Source organism: Eublepharis macularius, chromosome 6 (assembly GCF_028583425.1).
Source record: "Eublepharis macularius isolate TG4126 chromosome 6, MPM_Emac_v1.0, whole genome shotgun sequence".
Classification (NCBI taxonomy): Eukaryota; Metazoa; Chordata; class Lepidosauria; order Squamata; family Eublepharidae; genus Eublepharis; species Eublepharis macularius.
Genome location: NC_072795.1, coordinates 67015642 through 67030396, shown reverse-complemented (window position 1 = coordinate 67030396; position 14755 = coordinate 67015642). Strand labels below are relative to the sequence as shown.

General features: G+C 41.1%; 1 protein-coding gene across 1 annotated transcript in view; it reads left to right on the top strand.

The window, feature by feature from the left end:
- The first annotated feature begins 369 nt into the window (after nt 1-369).
- SLF2 (SMC5-SMC6 complex localization factor 2) overlaps nt 370-14755 on the top strand; it is a 53631-nt gene continuing 39245 nt past the window's right edge. Inside the window, exons 1-2 of the mRNA XM_054983602.1 lie at nt 370-568; nt 13930-13973. Coding sequence (XP_054839577.1) covers nt 441-568; nt 13930-13973 — 172 coding nt within the window. The 5' untranslated portion in view covers nt 370-440. The remainder of the gene's footprint in view (nt 569-13929; nt 13974-14755) is intronic.

Sequence of the window (14755 nt, the reverse complement as noted above, 5' to 3'; positions counted from 1 at the left end):
TCCCCTTGACATATCCGCCTTCCCGGGACGAGCTTTGGCTTCCTTCAGGCAGTCGAGGAATAACCGTGAGCTTCCGCTTTCATACCAGCCTATCAGAGACGAAGGCGCCAAAAAAAATCCACAACTTTTTCGCTCTCCTGTATCGCTGTCTTGAGAATATTAAAACGGGTTGCATAACGCAGAGGCAGCGGGGTATATTTACACACCGTCTATTCCCCATAGCCAACCCGAAGAGGAGTTTGGTTTCTTGTCCCGCCTCCTTCATCTACGTAAGCTTAGTAGCAAAGCCCTCCTTCTCTCAGCCTGGCCAATCGACGTCTCTTGCTTGTGAATGTCTCCGCCTGTCTTGTCCCGTGACCAGTAGTGGTGGGCCATGGCGAACGGAGCGCCTGAGGAACGCGGCTTGCTTCAGCTCAGCTGCCGGGGCGCCTGGAGGAGACATGACCCAGTTTCTCAATAGCAGCCAGAGCAGCGAGCGGGATGGCCGCGCTCCATGGGACTCTCTCGGCAGTCCCGCCGGGCTCTCTTGCAAGCGGGCGGGCCGGGCAGACAGCGCCAGGAATGGCAGGTATGGGAGGGACGCCGCTCCCATCATGCGCCGCTTCTTAAGTGCCTGGCGCGGAGCGAGAAGCTCCAGAGGCGCTTCCGAACGTTGGGATGGGAATTCCCGAGGGAGAGCCGCCTTGGCCTTTTGTGGCAAAATAGTAAACAGGAAGGCAGTAGGACCTTATTCTATCGTCCTACGATGCATATTTACACTCGGGAAAGCTTACGCTGGAGTAATTTTTTAATTTTATTTTAAAGTGCTACATGACTCCTGTTTAACGTCGCTCCAAATCTTTTGTTTTCCTTTTAATACCTTTTTTTTTCTCCTTTCCAGTAATAAATAATTCATCCGGAGATGGAGCTAGTAGAATTGAGCATAGTGTTTTAAAGGCGGCTAGCATGGATCACATTTATTGGGCCTTACAATACATTCCCCTTGTTCCTATCACTGACCTTGATTCTTGTGTGCTGCTGCAGCTTCTGAAACTGAACTTTTTCCAAGGTGTTCTTTACTACAGATCTGTTTTTGTGGATAGCGGTAGACTGATCAGAGACTTGTGTAGAAGTTAGGCTTTTTTCTTGGACCCAACATGCACATTGAATGTTAGTTACTATCAGGGCTTTTTTTCCTTGGAAAAGAGGTGGTGGAACTCAGTGGGTTGCCCTCGGAGAAAATGGTCACATAGCTGGTGGCCCTGCCCCCTGATCGATCTAAACTCCCCTCTGTCTGGAGATCAGGGGGTGGAGCCACCAGCCATGTGACCATTTTCAAGAGGTTTCGGAACTTGGTTCCACTGCGTTCCAGCTGGCAAAAAGCCCTGGTTACTATTTTGTCAATCATATACTGCCATACCCCAGTCCTCAAATCTAGATACCTTCACTGTGATACTAATCAAATTGCTTGATGATTGTATAAATCAAACAGAATAATTTTTTGTGTTTTGTTCCCAATAATTACTTTTTATTTACTCACGGCATATAGAGAAAACTGAAAAGAGGCAGTGGAAAGATTTCCTTATCTATCTTTACTCATGCCAGTGGAGAGTGGGGACCTTTCATCTGTTTATACTGCACTGCAAATGTTCATGGTAGTCCACTGTGTTTGCTTTTTGTTTTGTAAAGCTGAGAGGACTGTCCCAGATTTTGGTGTTTCAGATAATCAATAGCTCTTCATTGGCTTCTCAGTTAATGCGGAGGTCCAAGCATAAGAGGAGCTCCTTGCTGTTTTCCCACAACTTCAGTCCTTGGCAAATTTGTATTAAAACAGAACCTACCGTTAAACATAAACTCTGCAAACTATTCAGAAGGAAATGGAATGTTCTCAGTAGATTTCAGTAAAGTTTTTGACAGGGTTTCTCATGATGTTCTGATGGGTAAACTGGTGGACTGTGGTTTGGATTCTAGGATGGTTAGATGGATTGGCTGGATAACCACCCAAAAAGTGGTTGTCAATGGCGTAAAGTCTGATTGGAGGGAGGTGTTCAGTGGAGTGCCAAAGGGCTTGGTCCTGGGCCCAGTGCTTTTCACACATGGGAAAAGTGGGCAGATTTGAATAAGATTTGATTTAACATGGATAAATGCAAAGTTCTGCACCTTGGTAACAAAAATGCATGCATACTGCAGGAAGGATACACTTCTGGGTAGCAGTGTGTGCGAACAAGATCTTGGGAAGTTGGGATACGGGTGGATAGGAAGCAAAATATGAGAGTGGTGCAGCTGCAAAAAAAGCAAACACAATATTGGGGTGTATTAACAAAGACATCATGTCCAAATCACAGGATGTCATTATCCTACTCTATACTGCATTGATCAGGCCCCACCTGGAGTATTGTGCACAGTTCTGGAAGCCTCACTTTAAAAAGGATGTTGACAGATTGGAACGGGTGCAGAGGAAAGCAACCAGGATGATCAGGGGCCTGGAGACCAGCCCAACAAAGAGAGACAGGGACCTGGGCATGTTCAGTTTGCAGAAGAGGAGGTTGAGGGGAGACGTGATTACTCTCTCTAAGTATTTAAAAGGCTGTCACTTAATGGAGGGAACATAAGAACATAAGCAAAGCCATGTTGGATCAGGCCAGTGGCCCATCCAGTCCAACATTCTGTCACACACAGTGGCTAGAAATCCAGTGCCATCTAAAGGACTGTCAGTGAGGCCAGGACACCAGAAGCCCTCCCACTGCCTTCCTTCCAGCACCAAGACAACAGAGCACCACCTCCCCACAAAGAGAATACCATCTATCTCCTGTGGCTAATAGCCACTGATGGACCTCTGCTCCATATATTTGTCCAGTCCCCTCTTGAAGCTGGCAATGCTTGTAGCTGCCACCACCTCCTGTGGCAACGAATTCCATGTGTTTATCACCCTTTGTGTAAAGTAGTATTTTCTTCTATCTGTTCTAACCCGACTGCTCAATAATTTCATAGAGTGCCCACGAGTTCTTGTATTGTGAGAAAGGGAGAAAAACACATCTTTCTCTACCTTCTCTAACCCGTGCATTATCTTGTAAACCTCTATCATGTCTCCCCTCAGTCGTCTTTTCTCCAGGCTAAAGAGCCCCAAGCGCCTCAATCTTTCCTCATAGGGAAAGTGTTCCAACCCTTTAATCATTTTAGTTGCCCTTCTCTGTACTTTTTCCAGTGCTATGATATCTTTTTTAAGGTGTGGCGACCAGAACTGTACACAGTACTCTAAATGAGGCCTCACCATCGATTTATACAGAAGCATTATGATACCGGCTGATTTGTTTTCAATCCCTTTCCTAATAACCCCTAGCATAGCATTAGCTTTTTTTATGGCAGTCGCACACTGTGCTGACGTTTTTAGTGAGTTATCTATCATGACTCCAAGATCTCTCTCTTGGTCAGTCTCCGCCAGTTCAGACCCCATCAACTTGTATTTATATTTTGGATTTTTGGTTCCAATGTGCATTACTTTGCACTTGGCTACATTGAACCTCATTTGCCACATGGATGCCCACTCTTCTAGCCTCAACAGATCCCTTTGGAGTGCCTCACAATCCTCTCTGGCTTTCACCACCCTGAACAATTTCGTGTCATCTGCAAATTTAGCCACTTCACTGCTTAATCCCAATTCCAAATCATTAATAAACAAATTAAAAAGCATTGGACCCAATACCGACCCCTGTGGCACCCCACTGCTCACCACCCTCCACTGTGAGAAGTGCCCGTTTATACTCACTCTCTGTTTCCTATTAATTAGCCAGTTTTCGATCCACAAGAGGACTTGGCCCTTTATCCCATAGCTACTGAGCTTACTTAGGAGCCTTTGATGAGGAACTTTGTCAAAAGCTTTCTGGAAGTCAAGATAAACAATATCTATCGGGTCTCCCTTGTCCACTTGTTTGTTCACTCCCTCAAAGAACTCTAACAGATTGGTGAGACAAGATCTTCCCTTACAGAACCCATGCTGAGTTTTCCTCATCAGCTTTTGGTCATCAATGTGCCCACTAATTTTATTTTTGATAATAGTTTCCACCAACTTACCCGGTATTGACGTCAGGCTGACTGGCCTGTAATTTCCCGGATCTCCCCTGGAACCTTTTTTAAAGATGGGGACAACATTAGCTACCTTCCAGTAGCTAAGGGAGCTGTTCCTGTTGGCAGCAGAGGATAGGACTTGAAACAATGGGTTTAAACTACAGGAGGGAAGGTACCAGCTGGACATTAAGAAAAACCTCTTCACGTTCAGAGTAGTTGAGTAGTAGAATCCGCTACCTAGGGATGTGATGGGTTCCCCCTTATTGGCAGTCTTCAGGGAGCATCTGGATGCATACTTTTCAGGGATGCTTTAGGATGTTCCTGTGGGACACAAAGTTCTGCCACATTTTAATGTAGAAGCATAGACCTGCAACATCTGCTAAATCTTTCAACAGCTGGAATTAGGGCTGCCTCTGGTTATTTTTTCCTGGCCTCTTCCTGCACATTTAACTGCTACTGCCATGAATAAATGGAGCCGGTAGTCTCCACATCACTTTTTCTAGTCGAGACAAAGATGTACCTGCTTAATTTTTGATACAATTAAGCAGATAGCAAATGGTAGCAACCTATAGGATATGGCCTCCCCCACAATTTTAATAAAGATTCTTACTCAGTATTTGAAGATAATGAGCAAGAATAACACACTCTTTCCAGGTTGCATTCAGGCGTCCAGTTTAACCAATGGTTAAATAAAAATGTGAATGAAATTTGTTTGTGCTAGGCTTGCATGTGTCCTTTCTCCCTTCATCTATTGTGCAAAATGCTTGAAAACTAATTCCAACTACCTATGATGTACAAATGCAGATGTGCAACTTAACCATTTAGTTTTTTTGAGAAGAGATGGAGAAGAGTGAAGCCCTTCACCTCACTCGAGATACACAAGGGCTAGCTAAGGCTTCAGCAGTGGTTGACAGAGATAATCCTACATGGTCAGAGCTTTTTTGGTAATTAAAAAGGTGATCGTTATATATTTAATAATTTCATCTTTTATATTGTGTATAGAGAGTGGTGGTAGAGTGGTGCCCAGAGCATACAATAATCACCTGGCTTTGTTGGTTGATGATAATTGCAAATGCGGCTCACCAGGAACCAAGTACCAGTAGTCTAGGATGTTTATGACTTGGAATTTTAAAAGGTCATTGAAGCAGATCTTATTCTCAGAAGCTATGCTTAATCTTTGGAGGTGTCACTAACACATTGTTGCTCTGAACCTTTAAGAGTTGTGCACTCAGAGAGCTGAAATTAACATTGCAATCCTATGCATATTTATATAGGAGTACGTCCCATTTAATATAGTTACTTACCTTCCTGTATACATGCTATACAAGTCCTGGTTAGATTGGGATCAGGTGGGATAGAGAGTTCTGGAGCTGATCCTGTGAGGAAGGTTAAGTCAGAATTTAAGATGGAAGCATAAACACAGAGTCAATCTAGAGTTAGAAACTGGGATGCAAGTTTGGGTTTGCATCAAGGGCTGGCAACCTCAGAAGACTGGGGAGGGTGGAACTCACCCAAATGGTGTCTCTTGATGCAATGCCATGACTTCAGGCTCCATGACGAAGTGATATTGCGGCATTGCAGGACATTAAAGAATTCACTTGAAACTGTAAAACTGTAGTTTTAAGAGAATCAAGTGTCCAGTAATGCAGTGATGTCACTTCTGGCTATGCAGCCAGAAGTCATGTAGTTGTGTTGATGGATGCCATTTTGCAACTCTTCTGGCTATGCAGCCAGAAGTCATGTAATTGTGTTGATGGATGCCATTTTGTGACTCTGTGGAGTGTGGGATAGGGGGACCAAGCAGGGTGGATTTGATTTAAATCCAATCAATTTAAATCACTAGTCAGTAAGACTAGATTTATACATAAAGACTCCTCACACTTAGCTTGTGCAGATCTGTTCTACTCCTAAAATTTTTCTATTCATTGAATTTTTTGAAGCTTAGCACTTGAGAAGTAAGGGGTTGGCTCTGTGTACAGAAATTTGCAAAGGAACAATGGGACTAAGGTCTTTTTCTCAACTATGTATGTTTATTTTATAACCTTTTCAGACGCTTTCCAGTTTGGATTCAGAACAGGGCATGGGACAGAGACAGCACTAGTAGTGTTAGTGGATGATCTCCGTCTGAATATAGACAGAGGCCATGCCTCCTTATTGCTCCTCCTGGAGCTTTCTGAAGCCTTTGACACAGTAGATCATGTCATCCTGTTAAGGCATTTAGAAACAGAAGTGGGCATCAAAGGATGTGTCCTGGACTGGTTTAAATAGTTTTTCATGGAATGGGCTCAAAGGGTTGCCGTCGGAGATCATCTATCTGCAGAATGGAAACTAACTTATGGGGTTCCACAGGGCTCAATCTTATCTCCCATGTTATTCAATCTCTATGTAAAACCTTTAGGTGAACTCATTCGCAGCTATGGAGTGGGATGTCATCAGTATGCAGATGACACCTAACTCTATATCTCGCTATCCAGGTCCCCACAGGATGCAGTAGAAATCTTAAATCGCTGCCTGACAGCCATGGTGAAATGGTTGAAAAATAACAAATTGAAATTGAACCTAGACAAGACTGAAGTGATGCTTGTTGGGAAGGCAGAGATCTTGAAAGACATTGTACTTCCCACTTTTGATGGAGTTCGTCTGACCCTTGCAGACTCGGTTAAGAGCCTAGGGGTTCTACTGGATCCAGCACTACTGCTAGGAAAACAAGTTAAGGCAATCGCAAAAAAATGCTTACTACAATCTCACTCTAGCCTGGAAGATGGCTTCTTATCTTGACACGGTCGACCTAACCACCTGGATCCATGCTATGGTAACGCCAAGGCTTGACTATTGTAATGCACTATACATTGGTCTCCCATCTAAGTTAACTAGGAGGCTCCAATTGGTGCAAAATGCTGCGGCTCGACTGTTAGCAGGAGCGAGCAGGAGCATGAACATCACTCCCATCCTACAGTCACTCCATTGACTACCTATCAGTTACTGTGCTCAGTTCAAGGTATTGGTTATTACATATAAAGCTCCACATGTCCTTGGCCCAGCATACCTACAAGATTGCCTCACATCTTATATCCCTCCACGGCAGCTTCGCTCATCTGAACAGGGTCTCTTGCAGGTGCCAGCCTGCACATGGGCGAAATCAACAGTAGCCCGCACACGGGCTTTCTCTGTGGTGGCCCCCAACCTATGGAACGGTCTGCCTGAGGAGGTCAGGAGAGCCCCCACATGCCTGGCTTTCTGCAAACGATGCAAAACCGAATTATTCAAAAAGGCTTTTTACTCAGATCAGAGGGAAGTATTATAGGGAGGGGTCTCAAATGCTTCACTAATGAGTTATAGACCATAGACTTCACCACTGTGTTGCCTTGCATATTATCTGTTGCTCGAATATGTACTCTTACACTACCTGTACTTCATGTTTATCTAATCTCAGTCCTAGAATTGATTATGTTCTGTTTCAGCAATTCTTCAACTCTGTATTGGATTCTTGCTAATACTACGTCTTTGTAAAATCCTATGACGTTGCGGAAATGTCCTTAACACTGTGTGGAAAGGTCCTTGATACTGTATGGAAATCTTCCCGATACTGATTTTACTAATCTCAACGCTATGTAATCTGCCTTGAGTCTCAGTGAGAAAGGTGGACTATAAATAAATTAATTAATTTTTTGCTGTGAAGAAGAGAGGTGATCTCTGCAGACAAAAATTCAGTTTTGAGAACTGTAAAACCAAGCATCTGTGACAATATCTTCTAGACAGAAAAATTGCCCAATAATCTTTGCCCAATAATTTGCCCAATAATCTTACAGAAACCTCTGGAAGAGCATGATGGAATTCGTTTACCCCAAAATTTAAACGTTGCATGAATATACAGCCTCATGCTACATGTTTAAAAACGAATCCTTATTTCATGATGATAACCTTTGGACTATAATGTATCTTAAACAGAAAACTATCTTTAGATAGATTTTCCCTCAAAAAACATTTTATTTAAAAAATCTGACTTAAATGAAAAAATATGTTTTTTTAAAAAAAAATTAAAAAATCATTGATTTTTATCCACCTTGGGACCAAGCGATTAGAAGAGAGGCTGCTCAAGCAGGCAACCTGGCCAGCCTAATGCAAATAACCTTGTGTGCTTGCAAGAACCTGTTCATAGGTGATACGTAGGAGGGATAGCTTATTGTCTTTTTCCATTTGCAACTGTTTCTGCTGTGCAGAATCTTGTTCAGGAGGCCCCTGGGCCTTCAGGGACACTGCACTAGCAAGACCCCTTTCCCCAGAATCTGCACATGGATGCTGCCTGTACTCTTGCAGGAGATGATCCAAGCTGAGGATTCCAAAAGTAACTGGGAGAGGAGGGAAGGAGCAATCCAACAGACAAGATAGCTAAATGAATGTGAGGAAGGCACACTGTTGGATAGCCTCCAAGACAGGGCGTGTAAGACAGTCAGAAGCTGTTGTCCAAGACTGGCCTGAAAGTATTTATGATTATATCAGGGAAAATAATGAGATGCTTGAGGTCGGGGGGGGGGGGGATGATCCCATGCTGAGACCTAGAAGATGGTATCGGCCTTTCTTTCTCTATTCCTGAGTATGAAGGCTAGTAGTGCATATATTAGGAGGCTGTTGGTTCAGGTCCCAGCTAATCTCTCTTTAGGTCTTTAGTGGAAATGCAGTTTACTTATTTATATCTCTAAAGTTCAAATTTGGCCAGTCAGGTAAGCCTGAATGCCAGCTGTGTGGCGATGGTCGCATGCAATAACTTGTTTTGAACGCCAGCAGGATCTGTTGCTTGAAAAAAATGTCAACCCAGATTAAAACAAAAACCATGATTCTTTGTGCAGTCAGCTCCACACTCTAGCAAGCAGTATGCCTTGTTTTTCATATTTTCCTTTGTCTTTACCTCTCCAAAAGCGATCCTAAAATAATATAGGCAAGACAATGGAAATTCCTGTTAAGAGACTATAAATCTTTTGTGATAAATTTTTGGCCCTGAGAAGGAAGTGTCCTTGTTTTTTGTATATGCACCACTTCCTATCTGAGAAAGTGAAACTTATCTTGAACGTAATAACTATGCAGCAGAATTCTGTGGTGCTAGTTTAAAACCTTGAAACCAATAACTTCAGTTTTTCAAAGGCAATCATGAGGAATTAGGTGAGTATCTTATGTTCTTCTTAAACACATGAAGGTATAGGAATCTCGCCAAAATGAATTCTCTATCTCATTTAAAGTATTGTCAATGTGACCTCTTTTTAATTACTTAAGGGCTCAGTTTTTAATGTTGGCATTTGAATTATATTACATTAATATTGCTGTTATTTATATACTGTTATGAAGTTTATTTTCCTCTAAACACTTTTGAAATTTAGAACTAAATACAGATTTATCTAGATGTGTACGTAATATGAGAGTTGGGAGATCTTGGGAACTCACAGTGTAGATCTCTGTAGGAAGTGGTATTTTATAGATAAGCTTTTCTACTATCAGGCTTTATCTTAACTTTATTTTCTGTTGTCTGAAGCATGTGATCTGCTGTGTGTGAGCAAATACAATACAGTCAACGTTAACAGAAGCACAAGTTATACTGGTGTAATATGGCTGAAAGCTGTAGACATATTGCCTTTTGGTACATTAAAAAGTTGAACAAAAGGAAAGCAAAATAGTCACTTGCGTACCATATTATTTAATAATGAATCACCTTAAACACAACCAGATAACACTGATCCTATCAAACTGCATTGGTGTGGGTTTTATATAAAGTCTGATCATAGATACCAGCAATATAACGGTGGTAAATATCAGGGGTATTCTATTTGGATATAATCATTTTAGCTCAGTTCATTTAGTCATGGCTTGTGTTTGTGTTTACGTATACACGCACAGACATTTTCAAGATAAAGCTGGATATATGAAATTTTGAAGCCACAAGGGAGAGTATTTTTTAAAACACTGAACTCTATTATAATTAGGCACATTTTAGCATATTAAATCGTTGCCACAATTATTCACATTTAAACAATGAACATATCCTTGCAAATTTATTATATATGTCAATAGTAAACTTAGAAATTATCATAACCTACTTCTGTGGATCATCTTGCATAAACATATTCATACTGTATAAATTGAGTTAATAAAATCTTGTCATAAACAGCATTTCACTCGTTACAAAAGAGAAAAAATCATGGGATTTCTTTTTCTGTGCTCCCCCAAACTTCCCAGTTTTCTACTTGAAAAGTTGAAAAATGTGACCTTGGAAAAAACTGAGATCTTCCCCTTTTCCCCAAATTCTCCTGGGTCTTCACATCTCTAAATTATTATTACCACAAAACCTAATCCTAAACTCTTCATTTTCCATAACGGTATTCAAGCTGTGACAAAAGTTTTTTAATATAGAAATAAAAATGGGGTAACCTTGGTTGTCATTATCATAATATAAATTAGCCTCTAATCCTAACATGACTTCTTCCCAATTTTTCATAATTTCATTATTGTTTTTAAAAGATGCATTTAATTGAATATTTGAGCCAGTATAGATGGCAACTGGTTAAGTAACAAATTAATCTGTCACCATTGAATGGCGCAAAATTAATATATAAAAACAATGACTGGAACGTTATGCAAATGTTCTGATGTGAATTTGTACTTCTACTCAAGATCCCTGAGAGACACTTGATAAAATCATTGCTGAAAATTACTAGGCACCATAATGAAATAGGTAGATGCCATAGTGACGTAGTGTCTGGTTTTTCTCAAGCCTTGAGATAAAGTTTAACATATTTAACATATCCCTTTTGTTTTATTTTCCGTTTCTGTACTTGACAGTGTTAAGGAACAAAATATTGCTTATCTGTGAGACCCAAAAATCCTTCTTCTGGCTTATTTCCTCTCTCTTCTTCCTTCTTAGCTATCGTTCCTAAGACTGAAAACTAATTCTGTAGTAAAGAAAAGAGAGTGTATTTGGACAGAAACGTTCATGCAATCACAAGAGCATATTTGCCAGTATATCTGCCAGCATATTTGGAGATGCTTTTTTTCAGCGCTCCTGAAAATTTCTGTTTTTCCATTGAAAGACTAGAGAAAGCCATCAGGCTTTTTTATGCTATACATTTTGAGTGAGAAAATCCTTGCCTTAAGAAGCATTTCATGGGTCATGTATGCCTGTCTGCAGTTCATCATCATCATCATCATCACATTCGATTTATATTCTGCCCTTCAGGACAACTGAATGCCCACTCAGAGCGGTTTACAAAGTATGCTATTATTATCCCCACAACAAAACACCCTGTGAGGTGGGTGGGGCTGAGAGAGCTCCAGAGAGCTGTGACTAGCCCAAGGTCACTCAGCTGGCTTCAAGTGGAGGAGTGAGAAATTAAAAGTCGGTTCTCCAGATTAGAGGCCCACGCTCTTAACCACTACATCAAACTGGCTCTCCATGTGGATGTTATATGCCACTTATTGATCCTCTGACACTATGAAGAGTTCTGATTACCTCTCCTTGCCTGTTCTTGGGAAATTAAGGGTGTTATCTCTACTTTGAACATAAACACTCTCCCGAAGAAGCAGAATACTTTCCCTTTTGAAGTGATCGGCTTTGAGACCGGCTGCACCTAACACAAACGAGGCTTCTCCTGGAAATGGGGATGGTATCATGCTTACTCTGTTGATGTAGCCTAAACTGTGATATTTTTTGTCTCTGGCGTTCGCACTAGAATTTCAACGGACTTCTAACATGGGGGTGGGGCATGACACTATTTCTAACCATGCTTTTCCTTAACATGTCACTTCCGCCAATTCCACTGTCTGAGCACCTTGAACCTGATAGATCTCTAATAAAAGTTACTTCAACCAATTCACCTGTGTGATTGCTGTGGAGAACTTGGGGATTTACTTGCCAAGGATTGACATCATGCATTTGAAAAGAGAAAATATTTCATAGGAAATCCCCCCCCCCATTGCTTTTTCAATTTTTCCATTGCAAGGAAAAAAAGTGAGACTTGGTTGAATTTTTATGTAGCATAGGTGGGAAGAATAAACTGGAAGAATTTGATAAGAAAGCAAAAGATGTGTGATAAACTAATGATTGAAACTGCTTCTAGAATTTCAGGAAGAATGCTGGACTGGACTTTTCCTGCTCTTGTCATTGAGCACTGAAAGCTATCTTACGTCTTTTAAAATAGGGGGGTTGGAGCAACGCAAAGGACAATTGTCATGTTTTTCTAACTTGGCCCACTCTATTAATTGGCTTTTAATGCAAGACCAGCCAGCTGGCTTCAGAGCATATAAGTACTGTAGAAGAGTGGGATTGTGGCTCAGGAATAAAGCTTGTACTTGGCAGTCCCTGACACTTCTGATTGAAGGAAGCTTAGGCTCAAAACAAATGAGACATTATAAGAAGACTGATCAGTTCTTTTAGAGCACAGTCCTGATTTGGATTGGGGATGCATGGGAAGAGATTGAGGGGATACAACTCCCTCTGTATGATTTTACAGATCAAAATTGGGAACATTGCAAGGTTACTGTCTGTAATGATTTTAAGAGTGTGTGTGTTTCTTTAAATGCTTGGTGTGTTACAGAAGAAGAATGGAGGTGAAAGAGAGGGATGAATGAATGAGGTGATTGGTTGCTGACTGATATTTGAAAAGTGTGAGTGGAGTGACATCTGATGGGACAGTAGCAGTACTCTAAGGGCAGAGTGAACTGCAGGTTTCTTAGTTACTGAGCGGAGAGAAAAGTTTTGATTCTGGGCAAAGTAGGCAACTTGTGTGGAAGCCTGAAAGGATTCTCATTCTAGTTCAATCAGGCAATCTGTGTGAAGCCTGAACTGTGTGTTTCTGAGAGAAAATATTCATTTCCCAGAGAAAACGAGAATATTCCTGCATCTTTCTTTTATTAGTGTTTTTTTCCTTTTAATTTCTTTTTTCCCTTTTTTATATTCTGTTTAAAAATTCTTAATAAAATAAGAAGAGGCAAAAGAAAATACAAAATGTCATAGACAAGATTAAAAGAGGAGGATCTAAAAATTCTCTGAGTAGTGTTAACATTTCTCATCAAATAAGAATTTTACAACAGCAGGTTGGGTAAACCAAAGGAGATATGCCTGACTTACTGTGGCAGTCAGTAGGTCTGAATTAAGTAGAGATGCGTATCTGGTGTCTGTAAAGCAAAAGAGGCTTCTGGAGCAAATGATGACCCTGTTTAAAGGACAGCTTCAACCAGTTATTCTCAAACTGTAACAAGGCATATTGGTGGACTGTGCAAGAGAGGACTGCTGATGTGCCACAGCAAACTAATGAAATAGATTATTGAGAGCTCTCAGTACCTCTCTGTGTAAGTTGCTGTCTACATGATAAACTTCTCCAGACTTGCTTCTTTCAGGTTCTGTTGGAATAAGCAGTTTTGTCACAAGTTTGAACTGGGTAGGTTTGGAGCATTCACTTGCTCTTAATTTAGACACAAAGCAAGATTACCTGCCTTCAGAGAGGCTGATGGAAAGGAGCCCAGGCCAGTGAGTTATGCAGTGGGTTATGCAGCATGCAGATTCCCCTCAGGCAGGGACAGTGAGAAGGAAGGAGGGGAAACAACTCTTACAAGGCCTCTCGCATGTTTCTTCAGTGCCACACTGTTCTCTACTCTGGCTCAGTAGAGAGGAAGGCATGGCGGAGTGGGGGGGTATGTAGAATGAATTAGTGGTACTCTTATACCTTGCACTTTGAGATTATTTTGCCAAATAGGTTAGCCCCATCAAGGACAAAATTATCAAAATGTTATGACTTGTCTCAAGAACTGATCAACTGTTTTGAGTTGACCTATCAATTCATTTGCAAGCACCACAATAATTGAATAGATACTGTTTTCATGTCCATGTTTTTCTTTTTACAGGAACCAATGTATTACTGACTTCTTCCAGCCAGTTCCAAAACAAGGTAAGAAAGTCTTGTGGGTTTCTTCTACAACACTGATATTAGGGCTTCATTGTATGTGGTACTTTCCCCTACAGTAATAGTGGCTTATACAGGCATAGGAAAAACATGTATATCAATGTGTGCAAATTGTACAGTTGTCTGTCTGTTGTACCCTGAAGTAGATTTCGCAGGCTAGCCTGTTCTCATCAAATCTCAGGTGCTAAGCAGGGTCATACCTGGTTAGTACTTGGATGGGAGACCACCAAGGAAGTTCAGGGTTGTTATGCAGAGACAGGCACTAACAAAAACCGCTTCTGTCTTGAAAATCCTCTGGGGTCACCATAAGTTGGCTGTGACTTAACAGCACCTTATCCACATGCTTTCTGCTCTACTGCGTGTACCAAGTATACCATGTGCTGTATCAGTGGAGCAATGAAGAATGAAAATATATCACATGAGGCATTATGTTTTATCTGATAGTTTCTCAACCTTGAATGTGGGACACTGGACTTCTAGAGAAGTCTCGTTCAAAGCAGGAAATAGAATCAATGTTTGGTCCACATGTTTTTTAAAAAATGACCACATAAAAAAAAATCCCACAGGCTTTTGAATCACCATTAAATTTCAACCCAATAGTTTCTTTTTGTAGGAAAGGAGTAAAGATTGATGTAAAAAAAAAAAAGGTTAGGCATGGATCACTAATATTTTATACATTTCATTGTTCAACTTAAGAGAGAATTCACAGTATACTTTTTTACTTAAAATATTTATACCTTGCCTTTCCCTTATGACTCAAGGCAGCT